Source organism: Falco peregrinus, chromosome 5 (genome assembly GCF_023634155.1).
Source record: "Falco peregrinus isolate bFalPer1 chromosome 5, bFalPer1.pri, whole genome shotgun sequence".
Lineage (NCBI taxonomy): Eukaryota > Metazoa > Chordata > Aves > Falconiformes > Falconidae > Falco > Falco peregrinus.
The window spans coordinates 3,713,016-3,738,634 of NC_073725.1; the positions used below are offsets into that span (position 1 = coordinate 3,713,016).

Here is a 25,619-nt window from a genome sequence, read left to right on the forward strand (position 1 = left end):
ACCTTGTCAAGGTAGGCCGAGGCCCTCCAGGCAGGAGCTGGTGGGGCCTGGCCGCCCCCTCCTCACGTACAAGGGCGGTGAAGGCCCCGCTTCCCCAGGGGCTGCCAGGCCCCGCCCCCCAGGCCCCGCAGGATCTCTAAAAGCCTGCCCAGGCCTGCGCCTCGGGGCGCCCCTCCGGGGACAGGGCCCAGCGCTCCCCCACAGGGCCCGCACAGGGTAGCGCGGTGGAGGGGGCGGGGCCGGCCCCGCCAGCGCGCGCGCGCGCACACACACACACTCGCGCCCCCCCGCCCGCCCCGTGACGCGCCCAGGCCCCTCCGCTCTTTGTTTATCCCGCGTGGGGGCCGCGCGCCGGCCGATGGCGTCAGCGCGCCTCGCCCCGCCCCTCGCCCCAAGGCGGCTTCCGCCGCGGAGAGCGTCGCTGCGGTGTCGGCGGGGCGGGAGGGGCAGCGCCGGAGCGGGGCACGTCCCGGTCCCGCTAGCCCGCGCGCTACCCGGTGCCTAGCGGCGGGAGGTGCTGGTCGCCGCCCGGCAGCTGGCGGGCGTCGCCTCGGCGGCGCATGTGCCCCGGCAGGGGTGGCGGGCGGCCGCTGTCCGCGGCGGTGAGGGCAGGGGAGCATGGCCACCCCCGGGTCGGAGAAGAGCAGCAAGAAGAAAACGGAGAAGAAGCTCGCCGCCCGCGAGGAGGCGAAGCTGCTGGCCAGCTTCATGGGAGTGATGAACACCATGCGCAAGCAGGTACGGCGGCGGCGGCTTCCCCCCGGCCCGGCGGCTCCATCGCGGGCCGCGGCGGGGGGCCCGGGGCTTGCGGCGGCCACCCGGCTCCGCCGCCTCGCAGGGCGCCCGCAGACACCGGTGTGAGCCCCGAGCCCCACCGTGCCGCCCGCCGGCAGGGTCAGCGCTGCCCTGCGGTCAGGGCCCGCCTGCCGAGCGAGGCTTTGCCCGGGGCTTCCGTCTGTCGGGCCTGGCTGCGGTGGGCAGCCCCGCCCCGGGCGCCCGGCGGGCCGGTGCCGCCGCGTCAGGCCGGCTGCGGGCCGGAGCCCCGGCCGACATGGCAGGCGTAACAAGTTCAGGTTTTACTTGAGCAGCTTGTCGGTGCTGAAGGCGGCAGGCGCGGCGGATCGGCTGCCTTATCCTGTAGTATCTTGCCTGCAGTCGGGCAGAAGTTAAGCTGCAGTTGACGGCTGAGTTTCCCCACTCAGAGTATTCGCATAGCCCTTTCCAAACAGAAACCACAGAAACCTGAGGGGAGTTTGGTTTTTAAGCGTGGTGATCCAGCATTTTAACCAGGAGCTGTAAACAAATGGACTGTGTACCCCTGTGCGGAGTATGGGTGTAGTGAAGCTGCAGCAGGAGGAGAGGGATGGATGGAACCATGGTTTGGTCTCGCAGGTAGCGCTTCTTGTGCTTCATGCTGAACACCAGGCAGCCAGTGGCACTGTAGGGGGCTACTGGCCTCATCTTTACAAATTCTGAACTTCTGGGCTGATTGGCTTCTAGGTCAATAGTCAATGATTGTTAAAATATCACCCTTCCACTTACCAATAAAGCAAGAGTGGTAACTAAAATTACAATCATGCAAGTGTGTTTCAGTTAAGCTGTTCAAACTGAAAGAAGTGCTTTTTTTTCTTAAAAAGCTTCTGGTACAAGAGCAGAAAGATGATCCGTGTAGCTCCTTTCATACGAGGAAATCTTTCTCCTTGGAGGAGGAACTGGCTTGACTGTGGTACTGTGGTTCATTTAAAAACAGTGATGTGGAGCCAGAATTAAAGCTGACCCTGAAGCCAGGTGCTCGAGAACGTTTGGGGGCTTTGTACTTGGCACTGTTGTGTGTTGGATCTTCTGGGGTTTAGCAGCTTGTCTCCCAGTGTTAGTCTTGCCAAAGGCTCAGTCCAGCTTTTAGTGCTTTGTTTATCAGCAGTCAGGGTCCTGGCCTAGCAAGTGATACCAGAGTGTTGATTCTGCTTCTCTAGCACTTCGGCCCTCTTCTTCTCTCACTAGTATGCCATCAGGTGTGTTGTCTGCATAAACCATTTCATGCATCTAAGCTCCTATGTTTAAAAAAACAAATCGGTTTCAGTGGCTTCAGGTAGGGAAAGGCTATGATCTGCTATTTCAGTGTAGGCTTTGTTTCTATTCTGATTGGGTAAACATATTCCAAAGTGTAGCTGAGATCAGAACTCTGCTCGTGACAGTTTAGCTCATACCTCTCTCTCCCCTTGTTACCAAGGGGATGCCAGATACAGTTACGGTTTGTAAGTAGGCAGAGGAAATATCGCCCTCCCTTACATATATGTACAGCCCCTTAGCACAGGCAAAAATAGCAGTGCTTTACTATGTCACTACTCCAGTGTAGCATCATATTGCTGGTCTGTGTAAGTACGTCGTCTTTCAGTATAGTATAGTGCCAACTATCATCTAGTTATAAGTTACTCTAAATAGGGAGAGGGAGGATCAGGATTAAATGCTGTGAAATCTGCGTGTGCGCTTCCAATTCAAATTTCAAAATCTGTTATGCCTGGGGAGGTACAACTGAGTTTTGCCTGCTGTCAAGAGTTCCTAGAAACATCTAATCTGACTGCAGGTGGTGGCTTTGCATATCCCAGCCAGTGCTGACTGGTCGAGAAATTCTTGTGTAATTCATGACACTCATGCTTTTTTAGGAGTTTGTAAGAGGAGGTTACCTATTACTGGGGGAGTGGTGTGGGGTGTGTGTGATTATGTAGGATAAAATTAGGAAGTCAGCAGGGGCCAGAGGAAAATGTACTAGTTCAGCTGATTAGTTGTGCTAAAGTTTAAGAGGATTTACAGGCAGCTCTTTCTTCTTTTATTTTGATAAGAACTATGCTGTGGTTATAAAACCTAAATACGATGAGAGTTAAGAATTTCTTGTGAGGGAACTAGCAAGATGCACGTGGAGCACTAGCTATTTATCTGCATTAGTTTAGTGTTGTAGGAAAATGGGCTGACTGGAAGGTACAGCCAATGTTAGAGGCTGCTTTGTGTGTGTGCTGGGATCTAGAGGCAGCATCTATAAAATCTATAGAGTTTAAACTATGGACACACCTGCATTTAGTACTGGTAAGACGTTGGGGGCAGGTGTGTTTAGTGTGTGGAGGACTTGCTCATCTCCAACACGAGATGGCCTACATCTTTTGGGGTTTTACAGAGCTATTCAACAGCATGTGCATAAATCCTTTGTTGAAACTTTGCAGCCGAGTGGAGGTTAGCCAAGAGTGAAATAATTGAGAATGAAGCTGGGACGGAGTTGCAAGGTCTTGGTGAACCTGTTATTTGGAAGATGAAGAGTCCTCATGCAAGCTTATGTTTGGGTGTGTCCTCTGGTTGGTGTGACACCAGTCATCTATTGCCTCATTGAGGTGACTCAGTGACACCTTCTGGAAAGAAGTACAGAAATCCTCAGAAGAGCATTAGTTGAAATGGAACAGTCACACCTAGAAACATCTGAGGGAAAGGAATTAAAATAATGGTCTGTTTTGGTTAACAAATATTTCTTCCTGCACCCAGAGAGGCTGTAGAATATCAGAGATGCTTCAGATGCTGAGCTGAGGCACTGAATGATTCTTAAAAATGCAATATGGAATTCAAGCAACAGTTGCAAGTCTTAGCATAAAATCCTGTGGCCAAGCTTTGCTATCTTGTACTGCTAGTTTCCAATGCTTGTTTTGAACCAGATGTACTAGGAATGACAATTTAAAAGGATTTCCTCTGAAACTTTTCTCAAATTCTCTCTTTTTTGTTGTTGTTGTCTCAATCCTAAATGGTTTAAAGCTACAGATGTGCAAAGGAAGCTGTATGTCACCCTTCCATCAGACTTCTAATTAGAACATTTTAAAAAAATTATTTTTTGTCCAATGCATGCTTCTGAATGTCCTTTCCTTCAAGAAACTAAAAAAATAGGTTTATGAGGCTGTATATATGGCTTATCAGTCTTGTGAGGTGTAACCTAGATAATATTGTCTCTATTTGGAAAACATTCTCACCCAGTTCTAAGCACATACGTACTTCCCACAGTAGAAATGGGTTTTTTCTGGGGTTAGTGTTGGGATGGGTGTAGGTAGGTGTTCCTGAAGGTAGCTCCATGAACATAAGGTGGTAGTCAAAAATGAATTCCTGTTTTTAGGAAGCAGTGCTGCTTGGTTTCTCTTTCCCAATTAAGAGGTTGGTATAATATGTTAACTGTAGTATGGTATGCATTTATTTCAGGCAGTATGTTCTTAGAAAGGATACTTTTTGAGAATATATTAAAATTATGTGGGTTTATCCCAATTCCACACTTACCTCTTGTGTCTCCTGACAACTTTTATAATTCTGTCACTTTCCTTTCTCCTTCTAGTGTATGTGTAGGGGAGAAACTAACCGCTTACATACAAAGAGAAAACAAATGAGAAATAAAAATACTTTTTTGTCTGGAAGTTAGTCCCTTATCCAGTGTTACTGGTCAAACGCTTCCATAGAAGTGGTATTTTGGGGGATCCGTTTTCTTCAGAATGTTCCATTGAATGCTTTGAACTTCCAAGTTTGCTCTGGTTGGGCAACATGATGGCTATCTCCAGATATGAGGTTCCTATGAGGTTTTTTTGAAAACCAACAGCAAAGTAGAGAAGAAAGCCACTGATGGATGAAAAGAGTGTAATATAAATGCAGCCCCTGATAGATGTTGCAGGGCCTATGTTATTGGATACTGATGTGAATGCCCCAGGAAAACCTTTAATCAGAGTTCATGTTGCCTGTGACCATCCTTAAGGTACAAGTTCATGGGTAAACCGAACTTTGCTAGTTTAGAGATTACTGAATTTAACTTTACTTTCAGAAAACCTTTTTATTACATAGTGCTCTTGTGTGGATTAAGAAAAGCAATGAATTTCCGTAAGCTGTTTTTAAAGAAATATTGTTGAAAGATTTTTGAAAATGCTGATTGTTGCATTTTTGTTCTGTTTTTTTCTCTGATTTAGAAAACGCTATGTGATGTCATTCTTATGGTTCAAGAAAGAAAGATCCCAGCTCACCGTGTTGTGCTTGCTTCAGCCAGTCATTTTTTTAACTTGATGTTTACTAGTAAGTCTCTTCAAAATTGTTTATAAGCTTTCCTGATGATGTCCTATTAGACTTGTGGCTGACAAGCTGTTTATTTTATGAAAGGGAGTAATTTCATGGATAAGTGAAAATTTCCTCATTTTGTGTTGTCCTTCCATTAATTTCTGTTCACGGTTCCCTTCGTTTTTGCTTTAACTACTTTTTGGTCAAGTCAAGTGTTACTTCATATGTAAGCTTTCTTACTAATTGGGGCCCATACACTGTATTGGTCTCCCTCCCTTAACTTGAAAATTGGGAGTTTTTACTCCCATGACAGAATCTGTCCGCCCCATTGCTTCCCGCTATTAGGCACTCCCACATATGAAACAGGCTTTCAGAAGTGTAAATATTCTTGCATTTATGCTGTCTTTACAAATTCAGTTATGTAGTATCTGTCTTACTTTTGTATGCCTTACCCCATGAACTGTAAAAATATTATGCTATAAAACACACATTAGAGTAGAGTAGAAGTAAAGTAACCATGCCTTCCAGTGGTCTGTTTGTAACCATTTGCGGGCAAACTTACAGTGCCGTGTCTGGATGTGGGGAGCTCGAAGCTGTCTCTATTGTTATCAGCTTGAATGTGGAAATAGCTTTCGACAGTGCAGTGTGTGCTTTCTGTTTCTAATAATGCTAACTTGGCAGTCTGCACTGCAGTCAACAGCATCTATGACCTTTTCTGTTGAATACAGCTTATCATAATTTACGTAATACAAGCATGTATACACAACGAGTTACCTTGTTTGTCTCGCTACCTCCTTTCTTTCCTGACTTGCTAATACTAGTAATCCTGGGAGAACCACAATCAACTGCAGTTTTTAGCAGGTTCCCACTTGGTATAATCACTTTACTTTCTACTGTTTGCAAAATGTACAATAACTAGAGTGGCTTATTGATGTAGTTTGTCTTTTAATCTATTTGCAGCAAATATGCTTGAATCAAAGTCCTTTGAAGTGGAGCTAAAAGATGCAGAACCTGACATTATTGAACAGCTCGTGGAGTTTGCTTATACTGCAAGGTAGTTTTGTTATGTAAAGCTGACACTTTCTAGAAAGTGTGCCACTTGTAATTGATAAAAATCTTAAAATAATGCTTTTTGCTTCATCAGTTTTGTTATCATTACAGTTCTTTACTTTGTTTAAAGCCTGATGTGACTAGACCCTCTACTTCCCTTTTCCTTTTTATTTAGTCATAGGAAGCCGTACAGTCTAAAGAGAGTGGTAGTCATATCCAGAATGCAATTCAAAGCACTTCAAGCTTTTGTCTTAAGTGTTGGAGTCAAATGGTATTTCCCATTGTTCTGAAATTCAGGCCTTTACTGATTATCAGCAGGGTTTCTCTTTATAGATGTGGTATCTATTGCACAGAATCATTTCCAGGAGTTAAGCCTTCATCTCAGGACAGGCAGGGTGGATAACTGTTCTGTGAACAGCATTTCCCTCCTGTCTCAGGTTGTCCATGTGTTTAGTGTTGTTTGGTTGTTTTTTTTTTTAAACAGAGCTTGTGCAGTTGACTAGGATTGTAAACGGTACTTCGTGACTGATGGGTAGCAGGCCTTTCATCTTTGTACTAGTGGGATTAAGTCTCCTTAGGAAGGCTTTCTTCTTTCTTTGAGAGGAATCTTGCATGCTCCATCAGTGGTGAGAGAACAGTCAGTGTCAGCCCCCAGCCATATGGTTACTTCCCCTGGTGCCCAGGCTCTTGCTGTGGGCTCTGCCTTCTCTTGAAGCACTGCCAGACTGGCTGTTCTGCTTGTCTATTCTAGGTAAATCAGCCAGACCAGTCTCGACAATGAGTTTTGACAGATTTTGCTGATGCCTGTTTAGGACTAGGAGAAAAAAAGGTTCTGTTCATTTTCTGTTTTGTGAAAGTGGCTAATAACACAAATGAAAGCAATAGTATGGTACTGCAGAGGCTTGTTCTTCAGAATCCAAGACTGGTTACTTCTTGCCCGTCCTCAGTAAAGTAGGGCAGTTGAAAGAAATGTGGAGAGATCATGAACAGAGGTTGTGTCTTCAGACTGTATGTGAAAGATTCTTGGCTAAATAGCAGAGAAATAATTTTGCCTTTTATGTGAGTTGGTGTAAGTTGCTTTTTAGCTACAACAGCAGCTATTTTTAATGACGCTAATTTTTATACCTTCTGTTTTGCAGAATCTCAGTTAACAGCAATAATGTCCAGTCTCTACTAGATGCAGCAAACCAATATCAAATTGAACCTGTGAAGAAAATGTGTGTGGACTTCTTAAAAGAACAAGTTGATGCATCCAATTGTCTTGGTAAGAGAAATGCAGACTTAAATTTACTGGTTGGATGGTTTTTTAAATTTTGCTGTTCCTGAAAAATAGACAATATTGTGTAAAAGACAGTAATATTTGTCTAAATGCAGGCATGTAAAAATATTTTCACTCAATCTGAACCGTTGTTCCTTGCCATAGATAAAATAATCTGGCAGTTGTCTCACCAGAGTCAGGGTCCACTAACTGTGCTAGGTCTCACCCCAGCTTGGCAGCACCCTGGAGCTTCTTGTTGATTAGAGGACCTCAGCTGTTTAGTAAAGTGAAGCTTCCAGTTGTTACTGTACCTGGAGATTTGGCAGAGTTGTAATTTCTACAAAAGCAGCATATCTTCTAAAAATATGAACAGGATAAGTTTAGGTTACTTTTGGTTTTAGTTGCTCTTCATTTTGACTGAAATCCATGAATGTCATCTGGGGAGGATTAATACTTAGTGTATTCTGTAGCCCTAAAGTGAACTCGGTGTTATAAAAAGGTAAACAACAAGCAGAACTAAATGCTTTTTCATGCTTAAGAATTGGTGCACTTTATTTAATCGGAGAATAAATATAAACTTGTTTATAAGTTTTCTTATTGACATTTGTCACTTAATTCTGGTAACAACTGAATCATGTTACAGATGTTTATGATATCTGAAATGTTTTGCAGAATATCTGAATTACAATGATTCAACTGACACTGGTGCAGCACAGCTGTGGCTGTGATACAATTTCTGGAAGAAAGACTTTGCCTTCTAAGGAAAATGCCACTTAAACTTGCTTTGAGTCATATTCGCTCCTGTGTGGTTTTTGTTAACTAGGAAATTATTGTGGTCTCTTAACACTTGCAAGCTTTGTTGCTAATCTATAGCAAAAAGGGAGATAAAGATTAAATCAGTTTTTCCTCAAAGTTTTATCTACAAGTTGAAATGTGTTCTTTGTGGACTTGTAGGCAAGTCCACTGCTCACTTAAGAAAAAGTGTATTTGAAAGAAACCATGGCTTATTTTTAATATCTTGACATTTTGTCAAGAGGTTAGACACTTGGATTTTGTGTTTCTGGATTGTGTTTTATTACTTGGAACAGCTCAGACTAGTTGCAGCCCATGGGTTGGTGATTGCTTCTATCCCACTTGCCATCTCCTCCATAGGAGGAGGAAGACTGTAGCATGATGAGAAAAGTTGCTGCTGAAAAGCTCTGTGCCTACCTGGTTTCTAATGGGAAGGTTGGAAACGGTGCTTCTCAGTAGCATTTGCTATTTGTACCTTTATGCCAACCTTCTGACCTTGCAGCAGCATCAACTTTTTTTATGTTGGTCTGCAGCTGAGTGTGCTACCTGTATACAAAAGTCTCAGTTCACTGTGACTCTTGTAGGAAATTGGGCTTGGTTGGTGACTGCTGCTGCATGGGGAGGTCAGAAAGCCCAGATCCAGTTTTTCAAGCTGTTCTGGTTAGATTTTGTTGCTGCGGTATGGCTCGGACCTGGTTAAGGTACTGTTACCTGCTTTGTAATGGGGAAAGAAACAGTGAGGAAATAGTGCTGGAGAGATAGTTACTACAGCAAGTGCTGCCAGTCTGACTCCAATTAGCTTGCTAGGGATGGGGATCAGCAGCTTGTGCTTATCTTTGTCTTGAGTTGCAGATGAGTTATGACAGCAAGTGGTTTAAAGAGGAAGAAAAAGCAGAAAAGCAGCATGGTAATAAACATTAAACTGCGGTTGCAAGTATCACTGAAATTACAGTAATGGTATTCTATTTTAATACGTTAAAGATAATTGCAGTTCAGATTTGGAAGGGTCTTTTTTTCCTTAATTTTTCCTTCATAGGTATAAGTGTGTTAGCAGAATGCCTAGACTGTCCAGAACTGAAAGCCACTGCAGATGACTTTATCCATCAGCATTTCACTGAAGTTTACAAGACAGATGAGTTTCTTCAACTTGATGTCAAGCGCGTGACACATCTCTTGAACCAAGATACGTTGACAGTGAGAGCAGAAGACCAGGTGAGATCCCTGTTTCATACCAGCTAAGAGCATTGAACTTCACTTTTTTTAATCAAGAACTGGTTTAAAGGATCTCATTTCTGATGTTCCTACAGTATATGATGCACACCAACAGTGGCTGCTAAATTGTAGAATAAAAGGTGCATGCTAGCTTGGTCAAAACCAAATACTAATGAATATCCATATTTCAAGTGTGGCTATTGTATGTGTTGTTTCAGCAAGCTAGGAAGAAAAGTCATAAAGGGAGGAAGCAGAACGGTTTCCTCTGAGATAGCTGTAGAGCTTCTGATTCTATAGTATTTGAGCAGAAATAATTTGATGTATTGGAGCAGTTGCTCCTAGACTGGGGCTCGTGCTATCAGTGAGTGTGAACTACTTCAAAGTAGTAAGCAAACTGCACTGTTTGTCTGCATGTCTCTACCTGAGTATGGTCTTAGCCCATTTCAGAGAGGAGTTGCTTCTGATAGAAATGTATGCGTACACAAGTAAAGGTTGGAAAATTGAGGGGTTTGGAAGCAAGATGAACGAAACACTGATGCCTTGATGGTGATGGATTGGTGGAAGGCACTTATTTAGGGAGTGGACACAAAAAACCTTAGGTGGCTGAAAGGAGCCTGGAGTTTCACTCAGAAGTTGTAACCTGTGGTGGAAATGACATTCACAGCTATCCCATTTGGAAAACTTGATTCGGCTTATAGCACAACCCTGAATGCTTGTTTGCCAGCTTGTTCTTCCTGCTGCGGGAAACTAGGAGTATAGGTGTCTGCACTGCAGCCCGAAGAGGTGATTGCAAGATGTTTGTGGCTGCTGGGTCAAATCTGTTGAAAACAAACTGAAGTCTTGCCTTTCTAGCTATACTATTCTGGTGCTTGAACTAGGTAACTTAAGTTTGTTTGGGTATGTCATTATGAGTTGACTAATACCTTTGAAGTGTAACAGGGATCTCATAGCCAAGATGTTATATATATCCACTTAGAAATGGGTGTTTCCTGACTGAAGTTTAGTTTTCAGAGAAGTAATGTTTTCTTCAATGTATCTGTTGCAGTAAAAAGCTTTGATGAAAATAAGAATTACGAAGGGTGGGGGATAATATCAGGTGATTGAATACGTTAGTTGGCTGGTTACAAGTACAAATATGAATTATGTCGAAATTCAGCGTTCTTGCCACATGCTGGGAGAAGTTCAGGTCGCAGGGTAACATTCCCAAAGCTGAAAGTATTGTTTAGCTTGCAGCCAAAATGACACTTTGGAATTTACATTCTTAAAGTTCTGTTGGTAAGGGAGGATGACATGCTTTAGCTTGGCAGCAGTGGTAGAAATGTTGTGTAGGCAGCATGGCATCATTAAAATTCCTGTAAGATAGTGGCAGCGTGCAGCATGAAACTGCAGAAGTTTGCCAGTGATACTATAGGAATTTTATTTCTCAGGAGTACTGCTAGAAAGTTGACATTTACACCAAAGAGTATAAGCATATTTACACTTAGCAAAAAAAGGAAGGTAGCTTTAATTACTAGCTGTCTTATTTTTCCTGTATGCAAGTCGTGTTTCTGTTGATGAAGGGATACAGTGTTCCTGTCCTAGTCATTCTGTTGAATTTCCTTAGCTGGTAGAATTGAGCCTTAAATTATTTTTTATTTTTTTTTTTTATTTCTTTACTCTCCCTTGCTCCGTGGTCATTTTGCAGGATTATAACCGAGGTGGTTTAGCAGTGCTTCTGAATAACTCAAACTCTGACACTAAACATCTTTCCACATTATATCTTGGTCACTTACCACTGATAACTGTGATCAGTTTCAGCTACAGGAGTATGTCTGGACTGTGCTATCACTTGTAATGAAGTTAGTGCTGACTTGGAAGTGGCAGCATAGTAGATAAGCTTGCTATGTCTGAGCGCAGTATGGAAGTATCTTAGTACACAGGTAACACTGGATTTTCATTTCATTCCTTCCTGACCCAGAGGATAATCATAAATAGATCAGATTCTTCGTTACCTTCCTTGTTCTGTCCTTCCTGCCCCCGAAGAAAACCTATTATCTTTTCCTATAAAGGGAAAGAGAGAAGAGGCTCTCTGAATGGTAAATTTATGGTAGTCTGCAGCTAAAACATTTAATTTAAATGGTCCCCAAGACACAGCTATAGCAATATATTTGGATCCCCAACACTATGATTTGATAACAGAAGTGGTTTGTCAGCTCGGGAGACTGCGTCAGTTAGATGCTATTTTGGCATTTCTGGTGAAGTATTACCTGTGTTATGTTATGGAACTCAAAGCTTATTAGACTTAACCTGGTACAGGGGTTATCCACATAAATGTGAATTGCAGATTCATGCTTTCCATTTGGAGGAGAAAAAAGTTAAATAGCAGTAGTAGTGTTTGGTTTTGTTGGTTTTGGGGTTTTTTTTAAGTTTGTAGGTGCGTTTTGTTCTGTGGTTGTGCATTTGTTTTACTTTATTTCTGAGCACTGTCTTTTTTTGGGTTTGGTTAGTTTTGTTGGGTTTTTTTTTTGAAGATGATGACGGATCTTCACGTATTTTAGTAGAAGTTAATCTCCAACAGGCAGAAGAATCAATTTGGAGCATTAAGGTTTAGTTATTTGTCTTACTGTGTGGTGATGTTCCTTATCCTTTTCTTTCCTTCTCTTTTAAGGTTTATGATGCAGCAGTCAGATGGCTGAAGTATGATGAGCCAAATCGCCAGCCATACATGGTTGATATTCTTGCTAAAGTCCGATTTCCTCTTATATCAAAGAACTTCTTAAGTAAAACAGTTCAGGCTGAACCACTTATTCAGGATAACCCAGAATGCCTTAAAATGGTGATCAGTAAGTTGACTTCTAGCTGAAATCTTTAATGTTCTGTGTAATTTAAAAACTGCTGTGGAATTTTTGAAGATTGTTTGCTTTAAAATGCTTTGGCAACATTTTAGTATTAAATTTGTCTGACTGTGTTCCCTCTCAGATGCTGTGTTTAGTTGAAGTTGGATTAGCAGATTATCATGTAAATAAAACCCATTTTATGTAACAGACTATGACTTTAATTTCTTTTCTCCTAGCAAGTGACATGAACTCATGACAAGTAATGGAATGGAGATTTTGTCAATGAGTCATTAGGGTAATTGGAAGTGTTAGTGTGCCTTTGGGACAGAGTGGTAACTTTGATATTGTTCATATCTGTATGTGAATTAATAAAAAATATTGTATGTCAAAATTCTGATTACGATAAAGCTTTCCTAAGCAATTTAGAATGTTAAGCATGTGTTGTGCTATTTTTATCTCGTGATACATACTGACCATTGAGCCTACAGACAGTTGCATGCTCAAGGTGCAGATGAGGTAGGGAACGAACTTCCCTTTTATTTTTAGACACCAACTGAGAAATTTTATCATGTAAGAAAGAAAAGCCTAGATGTTAATAAATATTCTAGAAAGATGTTTTTTAATTTGGTAGCAGTTAACTAGTTGGCTTCATTTTAGTGTAGATCTAAAAAACAGTAGACAACTGTTTTCCTTCAGTCTCAATGAGCAAGATTCAAATTAACTGTACGTTGGTAAGTATTTGCTGATCAACATCTCAGTCACATTTTGTGTGTGACATGGAGTTGGGTGGATTGCTTAAGAAATAAGGGGTTTTGTTTGTCTGGTTTTAGTGGCTTGTAATGTTACTGATATTTTTGCATTCTTTGCAGTGCTTAGGGGAATGCTTATTTTCTTATACCAATTGTAACTAATATTTTCACATTGTCAAGCTGAGAACAAAAGTGAGGGGATTTCATGAGGTACAATGTACTAGAGATGCCTTCCTTGTTAATCGGAAATTGAGGGGTGAGGAAGTTGACATGGCTGACTCCTCATTGGAATCAAATCCCTTCTTTAGTGTTGTCCGCTTTAGGCTCCTAGTCCTGCCATTCCTTTTCTTTAGGTTTGCTTTCTTTTGCCCGTTTCAATACAACAAATTGAGTTGCTTCTTAATATTGGCTAAGTGAGCTGATTGATCAATTGGTGTATAATGTGAGTCTATATCCATGTCCTGTTTTCACATGGAGCAGGCTGTTTGAAATAGGGTGTAAATTTGGGTGTATGCCTCCATCCTCATGTGCTGCTGTGCATTATTCCCTTTTAAATCAAAGCTGTATAGGTGTAATGTAGAAACTTGGTTTCCCCCTCTTCCTTCCCTTCCTTCTCCCTCCCCATCTCCGCCTCTGAAACCTCCCTTTCCATGTATAAGCAGCACTGGATCTGCAACAGTTGTTGTCTTCCTTCCAGGTGGGATGCGATACCATCTACTTTCCCCAGAAGACAGAGAAGAATTAGTGGAAGGTACACGGCCAAGAAGAAAAAAACATGATTATCGCATTGCTCTGTTTGGAGGCTCACAGCCCCAGTCCTGCAGATATTTTAATCCAAAGGTAATCGTTACCTCAGAATGCATTAAGATTCACTGTTTGTGATCTTACGTGGTTTTTATTTGCTGATGATATTAACTAAGATGTAATGATCTACAAAATGGTATTAGGAAGGATGTATTCCCTGCCTCTTGGGTATGCAGTTGGAAGAGTATGGTCAATTTAGGTGTTCTCAGATCTGTGTACCGAGGTGTAATACTCCATTTTGAATAGAGTGATTATGTGTTTGTTTAGTGGCAACATTAGATACGGAGTTCTGATAAATTCATCTGAGTTGAGAATTGATTGGTATGTGCATCCCCCATCGGGAAATAAAAGGTCACTGAAACATCAAGCAATTAGTTAGGAATATATGAAACTCTGTATGCATGTGCATGCACGTATGTGTTCTGAGAATAACACAAAGCAATTTCTTTTTAGCACAAGTTAAATTATTGGCTGATATGTTAGCATAGAACCCAGTTTTAGAGTGCAAGGCGTTTTTTCAGTGCATTTATTATAAATATGCAACCACTTCTAAATCCCAATGGTTCACAATTTTGATCGTTCTTAATAAGGAGAAGAATTGGGACAAAGTATTACGTAAGTGGAAAAGAATGAGTTTCTACAACAAAAAACTTAGATGGCCAATTTACAGGAAGCAATAAAGCTTTGCCTGAAATTTGTTTCCATGTTCCCTGAATAAAGTCAAACCACAGGGATGGTGTATGTTTCAGCTGTGCAGACTAGATGGTCTAGAAACACCAGCTGCATGCATCCATACTCTGTTTTACCAGGCAAGCACATGCAGTTATACAGAAAAAAGTTGCTACATAAACATCAGGGCTCTTCAAGTTATGAGATCACAGACGTAATATTTTGTTGCAGAAAATGTGGTTGTTCTAACTGAGCATAGTAAATGCTTGTTATGACTTCAAACAGTTTTATGTGTTATCTGTATAAACTTTATAGCCAGTATGAGCCCTGTCAAACCAAATTTGGAATGAATGAGCCCTTGGGATGTGTTTTGAACTCAGCATTCCCATTCCCTTATGTAAGATAAACTTGAAGACACCTTCTTGAGCGCACCGCTCAAGTCTGGGGAAGAAAATACTACCAGTTTTGTATTTTTATTGGGAATTCCAAATTCCTAAATAATGACCACCTTTACTCCATATACATACTCAAGTAAGATACCCAGTACTCCAACTGGGGGCAAGGAGGTGAGGGGAACAGAACAGATAATTGTTTTTATTTCTGAGGTCTGAGTTGGGGAAGCCTTTGATCGGGGCATTCGTCCTTTTCAAAGAGTTACTTGTTCTTGGCATTTTAACAAGTTGTAATTCACCCGGTATGCTCTGGCCTTTATTTTATTAGAAGGAAATCAGATCAAAGTGTCTTTTCTTGTAATCTCCAGTTACTTAAGTTGGAACAAAGCTAATTTTAGGCAGGATGGAAACTAGCTTTGAGACTTATTGTCCCAGTCATTAATTGGCGGTGTATTATCAGCATACTGTGTGTGTGGTCTCTTTACCAACCTAACTGATAGGTTAAATTCCTTAAGTGCCTAACGTCATCAGTGGTCAGAACTCAAAAGACAGCGGTTGTTGCTTTATCAGTCTTTATAAATTAATATAACACACCACTCCAGTTGTCACTGTGTGTTTTCTGAAAACTTAATCCTGTTTGAAAACTAATAATCTCAGTGCATGCTGAGTGGGAGCGATAGGCAAAGACTTACATCTAAAAGGAAAATTATGTATATAGTTAGGTGATCTTCAGTCAGACGTAAACTATAATATTACAAAGAAATTTGTTTAGTGGACAAAAAGCCGTATCTATGTAAGTCTACATAAAGCATCAGATAAAGTAGCTTTTTTCTTTTTCATGGACTATTTGTCTAGCTGTAACACCAAAAAAGAATTGAGTTTGGAGAAAACTGCACAACTGCCTCTTGATCAAGCTTTATGACCTTGCATGTGGGTTAATGGGGGAGGGGGGGAAGGACAGGGAAGGAAAAGGAAAAAAGTGGGTAACTGGACATCTTGATTCTAACAAGCATGTCTTCCTTGAATGTTTTCCTAGTGCTTATATGCTTGCTTGAGTATTTTTAGCTAGCCTGACCTGTCTTGTTGAATAGCTCTTACTGACTTCACTTCCAACTCTAAGCTATTTAAAGGTCCCTTTCTGGATGTTTTGCTTGAGTATCTGAGTTTGATCTTTATTTAACTGTGACAGTAGCTTGTTAAATGCAACAACCAAGGATCCAGATCCCCTGTTGAATTAGCATCGTGTGCATGCAAAATAAGTATGGTATGTAAGGCTCCATGCTGCAAGGGCTGTGTCACGTTTAACTTGCTTTAGTCTCATCACAAGGTGATAGGAGTGTCAGAGTAGAGAACTAAGGTTGTGTGTGTACTTTTGCAAGGTTGGGACCTTGGGAAAGAACTGAAATTGTGTCTGTTGAACTGATTGAATAGTGACCTAGTCTTTCACTTTTGATTTTAATTAAAGTAAATAATTCTTACGTCAGCAAAAGAAACAGCTTAAAACAAAAGTTAGGATTTTCATGAAAATATATATTCAGTTGTGATATAAATGTCAATAATTCTAATACTGTAAGTCTAGTGCAAAAAACCTCAATTTTCACTGATTGCTTTGCACACAAAATTAGTCTATTGTTGATCTTCATTTCCTTGTTGTCAAAAAGGGTTCTTTAAATACGAGTGGGCTGCATATAGTGTTATTTGTTGAGACTGTTAGCAGTATTATTTTAAGTCTATATTTGTTGTCTTTGCACTGTAACTGGTATTTCTATTGATGCATGTACTTCATCAAGAGAGCAAATTGATGCAACAGGACAGACACAGAGAGGCATGAAACCTGTGGAGCAATCTGGCACTGTTTTGAGTAGAAATGTTTGTTTTCCAAATACTACTAGAAATCCTAGATGTCCTATTAATGCTCATGGGAAGAATTTTCTTACTGAATTTTCCACAAAATGCTTTTTAAAAAGTTGAGTGTCATCCCCCCCTCCCCCCAAGCTGGGAATAAAATACTTCTTGTTTTAGGAATTCTTGATAAAAAATTATACATGACTCTGAGATTTTTGAGGCAGTAATAAGCTTATTCTTTTGAATTTGCTGTCTCTAGTGACCAGAAATGGCTGGAAGCTTTTAACTTTTTAACAGTGCAGAATTCAGCAATGACAAGTAAAAACAGATGCCTGGCAATGTTAGTTCTTGATGATTAAGGGAACCAGCATACCTTTTATAAAGTGATAGAGCTGTAGTTAAGAAGCTATTAGTGGGGAGGCTGTCTATATTAGGCATGTCTGCTGCTTTCCCTGATAAAGTTGGAAGAGGAGGTATCAGCTGAAAATGAGGGAGAAAGTCTTTAAAGGAGGTACTTTTTCACATGGCCCATAATTACACATGCTGGTCTTGTCACAGGATGTTGTGGCTGCAGGAAGTTCAGATAGTGTTAATAAGTGATTAAATAAACTCATGAAAGAGAAACTCCTTTCAAAAGCTTTTAAATACAAAGGTACAGCTTCTGCCTCTGGTGTCCTGCATTCACAATTTGTTGAAAACAAAGATCAGCAGGGAAAGTGTCACCATGTACCTGTCTTGGTCTGTCTTTCCCTACTCAGACCCCCAAAAATGAGGCTTGCCACTGCCCGAGTCTGTGTACGTCTTGACTGTGGCATAAAGCAACTCTTCTGCCTAATTCTCAAATGTGTAAAATACATAAATGCATAAAGTGAAACCAATTCTACATGGTGCTGAGTAATGCTGAAGAGCATTACAAGAGAATGACCTAAACCGCCTTCTGCTGAAAGAGGATACTGCCGAGCATGCTCAGATTATGGCTTTTCATTTGATAAAGGTGTGGATTAAATGGTAGCTATGAACTGAAGCCATAAAAGTGTGTCCGATCACAGCCCTTTATAACAGTAAAGGAAAACAACAGGGGTTTTTGTAAAAGTGCCAGAAGTTTGAGCTAGAAAATATGTTGATCTTGCACAATGCAGTAAGACATTTTCTTAAGATTTATGCAGCTATTTATTTTGCCATGCTGTAGTATGGCTTTCCTTTCTAGGATGCCCCAGGACCTGTTTCTCACCATAAAGGGCCACATGCACCTGCCAGCTCTTCTTGATATGGGGGATGCTACAAGAAAAGATTGTAAGATGTTTTGGACTATAACATGCTCTGCCTCTCTTTCTTTGAACCCCCATGTAGGAGTCGCTGTTCTTCCTCACTGACCAAGGTGTTTGAAGTATGTCCTTGCTAAGAAAATGTAATGATGTAACGTCTTGTGTGAACCATTACAATGAAGGTTATTCAGCAGGTTGAGCTAGACCGTCCTGAGGTGGTACAGATAACAGTTAAGGTCCCATACTTTCCTGTTCAGTATAGGATACAAACTATGCTCATGGAATATGTCAGATGCTATTACTCAAGAAGTGTTTCTTGTGCTGTATGCTATCCTGGTCTGCCATCAGTTGCTGAGTTTGGTGTTCTTAAGGCTTTGGGTAGTGTTCCTGCCCATATTTGATACTTGCTGATTTTGCCAATCCATGCAAAATCAGTTTCTAGGCAACATGACTGCCAGTATTTGTGATGGAGCATTACCGTATTTCTCATGCTATCAACTGTGGATAGCTATAGATCATTTGTGTTTTGTAAATTCTGTAAATAAGCTTCTGGTTGTCATGGTAATAAAGTATGTATCAGAGCTTTTTAACTGAGTTGCTTGTCAATTTGGATATTACCTTCTTTTTCCATTGCCTTTGTTTGGTACCTTCTGTATTTTATTTTATTTTTTTAGAAAGAATCTGTTACAATGTGTAAGATGTCTTTTTCCATTCCTATAAAAGAAAATGCAATCCTGCTTTATTGATCGCATGCATTGTTTCTGGCATGATAGCAGCAAGAGGTCAGTTCTGTTGGGGAAAAAGAAAACAAACTTTTTCAGGGAAGCTGTACTGGGTGCACACAGGGAATGAGGAAATAGAAATTCATGATGTCGTGGTTCATTGCAGCTAACTTTGTCTGTGTCTAAGACTTTTTCAAGAGTACGCCTGAGGAGTATTCTTCAACAAACAATATTCATGTTTATTTTGAAAAGGAACTTTAAAACTGACCATATCTAAATCTCTATGAAAAGCTCTGTTTGAAAAACACTCACTGTGCAGGTAAGTGTTATAATCTATTAGACATTACCTGTTCTTTGTAATGCAGGATTACAGCTGGACAGACATCCGATGTCCCTTTGAAAAGCGCAGGGATGCAGCTTGTGTCTTCTGGGACAACGTAGTTTATATTTTGGGTGGTTCCCAGCTCTTCCCTATAAAGCGAATGGACTGCTACAATGTGGTGAAGGATAGCTGGTATTCCAAGCTAGGACCTCCAACACCTCGAGATAGCCTTGCAGCCTGTGCTGCTGAGGGCAAAATTTATACATCTGGTGGTTCAGAAGTGGGTAAGACACTAAAAATCTTTAAAACAAACAAAAAAAAAAGCACAAACAAAGATACCTGGAAAGTTTTCTGGTTTTTGCATGACTGTTGAAAAGAAACTGCACGTTGCCATGTTAGCCTAATGAGTTTGTTTTCCTATATTTAGGATTTTATCTTCCCCACAATCCAACAACCAATTTGTTTCCTAAACTAAAATGGTTTCAATGATTGAAATGATTAATACTTATATTAACTGGAGCATAAAGTATGCTGCAGCTCTTAAGAGTTAACTAGGGACAAAGATACGTTTTGGGAGTCCCACGCTGCTCTTAATTTACTTCTATAAATCCACAGAACTTGAGTGATTTAAAATTTTCTGTGATGTATGGCCAGAATAGCTGCATTTGACAATGGCATTCCTTGAATACAACATATGTTGGCCCTAATGAGGTTTTTTGAGAAGGAAAAAAAAAAGTGGAAGAGCTTTTGAAACTACTGCCAGGCCCTGTAAAGGAATCTGTCCAAATTTTCTGTCAAATGACAGAGGTTATCTTCTGTTAGCTTCTTATTCTGTTGGTTTGCTTCAGTAAATGGAGAAATACTACTTTCTTTAGGTGGTATTACTCATCATAGTTAAAAAAAAAAAAACACCATTGGGGTATGTTTTCTCTCAAAAAAAAAATCTAGTGGGTGACATGCAACATTTTAGAATTTATTTTGTCTAAATCTGATACATCATCAACAAACCAAAAGTTGGAATGTAGGTATGTTATATCCATAAAAATACTGAGCTTTAGAAAAAGCTGTGTTCTGGGGGAAAAAACCCAAAACAAAACAGAAAAACCCCCGCCCCAAATCCTGTAGCCACGGAGAAATTCTCTAGATCTTTTGGAGTTCTGCCTTGGTGCGGAGGGAGGTGAGCACAGGGAAAAAAAGGGTCATAATCGGTGCTTAACATTCCTAAGTCACTTAATGGGAAGCTGTGACATTTAGATAACGTTCTTCGACTTCTAAAATATTTTCCGAAGTCGAAGGTAGCTGCAGATTAGACGGTTCCTGGCCGCCACCTGGTGGGTAAATATGAAATAGCACCTTTCCTGTTCCTTGAAATAGGCTTAACTAAGGCTGCATTGGGAAACTTGGAACACTACAAAATGTTGTAAATCTTCCTAGTTTCTCACGTGTCAGATCATGAGGTTGTGTGATACGAACATTGATTGTATAGTTTATTTTCTAATACATTGTAATTAGTTAACACAACTGTAAGGAAATTGTCATTTAGGGAGTTTTCTTTTAAATCTATCCTCACGTTACTGCCCAGTTTCACTTTGCTTTCCATAAATATTAATCAGGACAGAATAGTAAAAGCTAAAAACTAGTAAGAGTTTATTTTGCCTGTACTTTTTTCTTCTTTGGAATCCAGTGAACACTGCTTGTTTGGAAAAGTCTGTCTATTCTGAATCTAGCATTCTCTAATTGGAGCAGGCAATTACATGAAACCATTAACTGGAGAAAACGTGTAGAGAAGTCTAAAATTGCATTGCTTTTTGCACAGATTGAAGAGATTTGGAAAACAAATTACTATGCCAGTCCATTACAGAAAGCAGGGTTTTTTTCCCCTTTTTGAATTGATGGGAATACTGGTTGTTGGGTGTTTGTTTTTTTTTTTTTTTCTTGCAGTAGCTAGCAGAGTTTGGAAGCTAAACATACTGAATACTTCCACTATCATTAGGTGCAGGAAAAATATTTGTTACACTGACAGCATACTGAAAACAGAAGCTTTTACCTTTTTTAAAAAAATTAAAGACAGTTCTACTGTATTTCCCATGGATGAGAATGTCTACAACTTCAAAGCAATAAGGATGTGTACTTACATCAAGGAAAAAATGTCCCACTATATACAGGTCTTTGTGATACTGAGAATTACGTGGTAGGCGTAAACAAATGTGTAGTTCATAGAATTCTGTTCCTGTATTTTGGGTCTGGAAGCATAGCACTGTTTTGAGGGTTCAAATGCCCCAGCTGGCAGTGAGTGCTGTTAGTGTGACACATTTGTTAGAAGCAAAAAGCCAAAGAAAAAGAGACACAAGAGAAGACACCTTTAACTCCTCTCGATGAATTTATCTATTGACACAAATGGGAAAAGGATGGATGGGAGAACTTTCTTTACTGAGGAAGTTGCATCCAGCTTTCTTTGCTTTGGCTATGGTTCAGCTAGTTACCTGAGCACAAATCTTTAAGCTGCCATCTATTTTCATTAGAAAAATCGCTTTTGAAATCAGTAATGGTATTACTGGCCCTTGAGGGAGGAGTACTTCCAGAAAACAAGTATCTGCCAGTCCCCAGGAAGAAAGTAAAATGGTGGGGGGCAGCTGCCTTGTATGTTATGGCATAATCAAGCTATCTAATCCCAAAGGCAACAAGTGTTCTGGGAATTGGGCAAGTCACACTGCTTGGAGAAAAAGCTCGTGAACCTGTGCCAAGTTTACAAAGCTGGTTTCATCTTCACATCTGAAAGTTAAATATATTTCCAGGTAGTGAGAGTAGCATGAGATGATAATGTTATTGATAATTTATATACATCTCTGTTATTGCTGTGTGTGTCCCGTCCCCCCCCCCCCAAAAAAAAGAAATAGTATCTTCATAATTTGTTTTTGTTTTTAAACACAGATAGCAATTTTAGAAAGTTACTTACATAATTTGGAAGAAGAGTCAAAAGAATTAAAGTATGTACTTTCTGAATAGTCCCAAGCTTCAGGTTGGTTAGCTCTGCTTTGGAGGTGGGAAAGCAGCTTTCCCTTTACAACTAGCAAATAAAACATCAATTTGATAATTACTGTTAGACTCTTCTCTTGAAAGATAACCATAGAAGTTAATGCTACTTTGGTGGGTTTCTATTTTTTTTTAAGGAAATTCTGCACTGTATTTATTTGAATGCTATGACACAAGAACAGAAAGCTGGCACACAAAGCCTAGCATGCTGACTCAGCGATGCAGCCATGGAATGGTAGAAGCGAATGGTCTCATTTATGTATGCGGAGGAAGCCTGGGAAACAATGTTTCTGGAAGAGTCCTAAATTCCTGTGAAGTTTATGATCCAGCCACCGAAACGTAAGCATTGTATCAATTCTCATTCTTTTTGGTCACTTGTGGCTTTGCTCGCTCTGTAAGTAACTGAAGTGCAGATGAATAGGAAGGATTGTATGTCATAAAGAATTTTCCTGAGCTTAGCAGTAATAAACCAGTTATTTGTAGTTTTACTTAAAAGGCAGTTTGTCTTAAGCAGCTTTCTTCTGTTATTTCATTTTCCTAATGCTAGGAATCTTATACTTACTTTCTAGGAACTAAATAGTGAGTTTTCCTGTTTTGTTTGGTTTTTTCTTTTTCCCCAGGTGGACTGAGCTGTGTCCTATGATTGAAGCCAGAAAGAATCATGGGCTGGTGTTTGTAAAGGACAAAATATTTGCTGTGGGTGGACAAAACGGCTTAGGTACTTTAATTCTATTAATTCTCTAGCTGGTCACACAAATTTCATGGGGCCTTTTTTCTTTTGCAAATAACTAATTTTACTCTTTTCAGCTGAAAAACTTTGAGCAGCACCATAAAACATGTCAAGTTTTTGTCAAATTATTGTTGTCTTCCTCCTTTCACGTCCCCACTTCAGAGTTTGAAAAGTAAGATACTTTGTACTAATGACAGTACTGTCGAATTCAGATGTGCACCTGTACAGTAGCCCAGTTCTGCAAGAGTTAATATGGCTAAACCAGTCATCTGAGAAAAGATAACTTTGTTTGTTACTTCAGTCTAAAGACTTAAAGCTAGTCGGCTATTTTTTAAAGTGGTGAAAAAATGAGCACTTTGACTGCCCTAGTTTTGAAATATGACTCACTGTCATAGGCAGGTCATTTACAATCTGCATGTGTCCTTGTCTTTAGAATAATGAGTTTATTCTCATTCTTATCCAGGAAAACTGAATTTTAATTAACTGAATTCAGAATGGAGAATTCTCAGCTATGAGGTTTATTAATCGCTATTTATGGTAATTGGAATATTCGGTTTCAGATTAACGCTATTTTAGAATATAGCTTGTATTTCAATTAGCTACTAAAACTATTCCAGGATGATTGATTTCTAATACAAAAATGTCAGTAGATGCATTTTTTTGCACAAGCATTTTTATCAGTTATAGCCAGGACTACCCCTTTGCAAAATGTTAATGTATTCACTGAATGCTCATTTCAGAAGTGTGTACTATTGAACCAGTAAGTTAAAGTATTATTTTGCTCTTCATATTCTTTAGCCTGACTGACTAATTGTTCTTATTGTAATACAGTGGGGAAGAGTTATACCTGGGGTGAAATATTTGTACCTCAACATTATATAAAGGTTTCTTAATCTCTCAGATCTAAGAATTCAGGATTGGAAGTGGAAAGTCTGTGACTCGTATTAAAATTGTTAAATAAGGATAACAGGATGTTTGTAGATGTTTTACAGTGCAATTACTAGCCTATTTTCTAAAGAAGCAAATCTTAGTCACAAAATCTGCGCTTCTCTAGTAACTTTTGATGCCCTTGGCCCCTTTTCAAGGGGACTTAGGCTTTCAAAGTTCAATGATTTTAAGATCCTAATGGAGAGACATCCTCTATCAGTAAATGACCAATTTAGGTGAAGGTACTCGGTGACCCCTGTAGAATAAAATGCCCATACTATAGGGAAGTTTCAGGTGGATTCCTGGGTTTTAGTCACTAGCTACAAATCCATAAGAAATCTGGCACTGTTAGTTCTTATGTTGATGAAGTAACATGTTAGAATGTCTAGAAAGTGTATAATGTGAAATTTTGTACAACACATCTCACTTCCAGTCTCCTTTTTACTTTTCTCTGTTTCTGTATTTATAAAAGGGCAAATGGCTAGTTTAGAAATCTGTGACCTTTTTTCATATTTGGTGGGTTTTTTTACTCTGATTACGTTTTAATCTAAACCTTGAAAATAAAGACTTAAGTTTAATGAAGCATGTGTATGCTCTAATTTAGTCCATACAGTATAATGTAATAAGCAGTTACCTATTTCATTGCTTTGTAGGTGGCCTTGATAACGTAGAATATTATGATATCAAGATGAATGAATGGAAGATGGTGTCTCCAATGCCATGGAAAGGTGTAACAGTGAAGTGTGCTGCTGTGGGATCTATAGTCTATGTCCTGGCTGGTTTTCAGGGTGTTGGTCGATTAGGGCACATTCTTGAATATAATACTGAAACAGATAAGTGGATAGCCAACTCCAAAGTCCGTGCTTTCCCAGTGACAAGTTGTTTAATCTGTGTTGTAGACACTTGTGGGGCAAATGAAGAAACTTTAGAGACCTGAAGACCAGTAGGAGATGCTGAGATGTTCTTCAAGGACTTGGGGAAAGATGGCTATTGGTGCTTTGCTTCCATGTTTTACTGAATCTTGTTAAACTGAGTAATAAGAAAAACAGATGCAGTCTTTCAATTTGTATATACAGCATATTATATAACATGGATTTAGTCATGCCCATTTTCTTGTCTGTTTTAAGAGATGGGGATGTGTTTCAAGAATCTGCTTACCTAGCTGAGATCATATGGCATCTTCCTCTAAAAGAACTTTGTGTGGCCTTGTCAAAAACAGACCCAATCCAATTATTTGAAAAAACTCAAAACATTTGATGAAGATGAAATGTCTGGTTAAATGACACTGTACTGAGCTTAAGATGCAGGGATTCTTCATTTAATAAAGGTGAGTAAATGCAGACTGGGTCATGAGAAATATGAGCAAAAAATATTCTCATTTGTACCTACCTGCAGAAATCTTACCAGAATGCAATGAAGATTCTTCCTCAGGAAAGAGCAAGGGCAGCAGTATGATAAAGGTTCCCATGGGGAATGGGTATAGGTTATACAGCTGCCTACATCATGATAGCTGCCCTCGTCCTGTGACTTTCTTCCATCATTTGCATGACTGCCTATCAGACCATAAATTTAAAACAGGCCATATAGAGAGATTACAGAAGCATTTTGCTAGTGACCTCTTTGCCATTTTGGGGAGCTTTCACAGGAAGACTTTCATTTTTTTTTTTTTTATTATACTGAGGTTGGGGGATGGTTGGGGAAGTTCATGATAATTGTGCACTATAATTAGCAAGTTGGAAACTTGGGATTAATTTTCAATATATCTTCCCAGGCATCAGACTGTACATACTGTGGATGCCAAACCATTAGCAAAGAGTGGAAAGGGATGGAAAAGCGAAGTCAATACAACAACTGTATTGATTTTCTTCTTGAAAATGAGTGTTTTTAAAATGGCATGAACCAAGTCATTAAAGATACTTTATATAAGTCTTCTAAAGTTGCACATGGTTATTAATCTCTGGTTGATAAGCAT

General features: G+C 40.0%; 1 protein-coding gene across 1 annotated transcript; it reads left to right on the forward strand.

Moving 5' to 3' along the window:
- The first annotated feature begins 408 nt into the window (after window positions 1-408).
- Window positions 409-25,573, forward strand: KLHL7 (kelch like family member 7). Its single transcript, XM_055803535.1, has 11 exons — window positions 409-738; window positions 4,977-5,079; window positions 6,022-6,115; window positions 7,251-7,375; window positions 9,198-9,373; window positions 12,021-12,195; window positions 13,636-13,778; window positions 19,001-19,241; window positions 22,128-22,329; window positions 22,611-22,708; window positions 24,301-25,573. Exons 1-11 carry the CDS (start codon window positions 619-621, stop codon window positions 24,582-24,584), a joined length of 1,761 nt encoding a protein of 586 aa, XP_055659510.1. The 5' UTR covers window positions 409-618; the 3' UTR covers window positions 24,585-25,573.
- The last annotated feature ends 46 nt before the right edge of the window (window positions 25,574-25,619 follow it).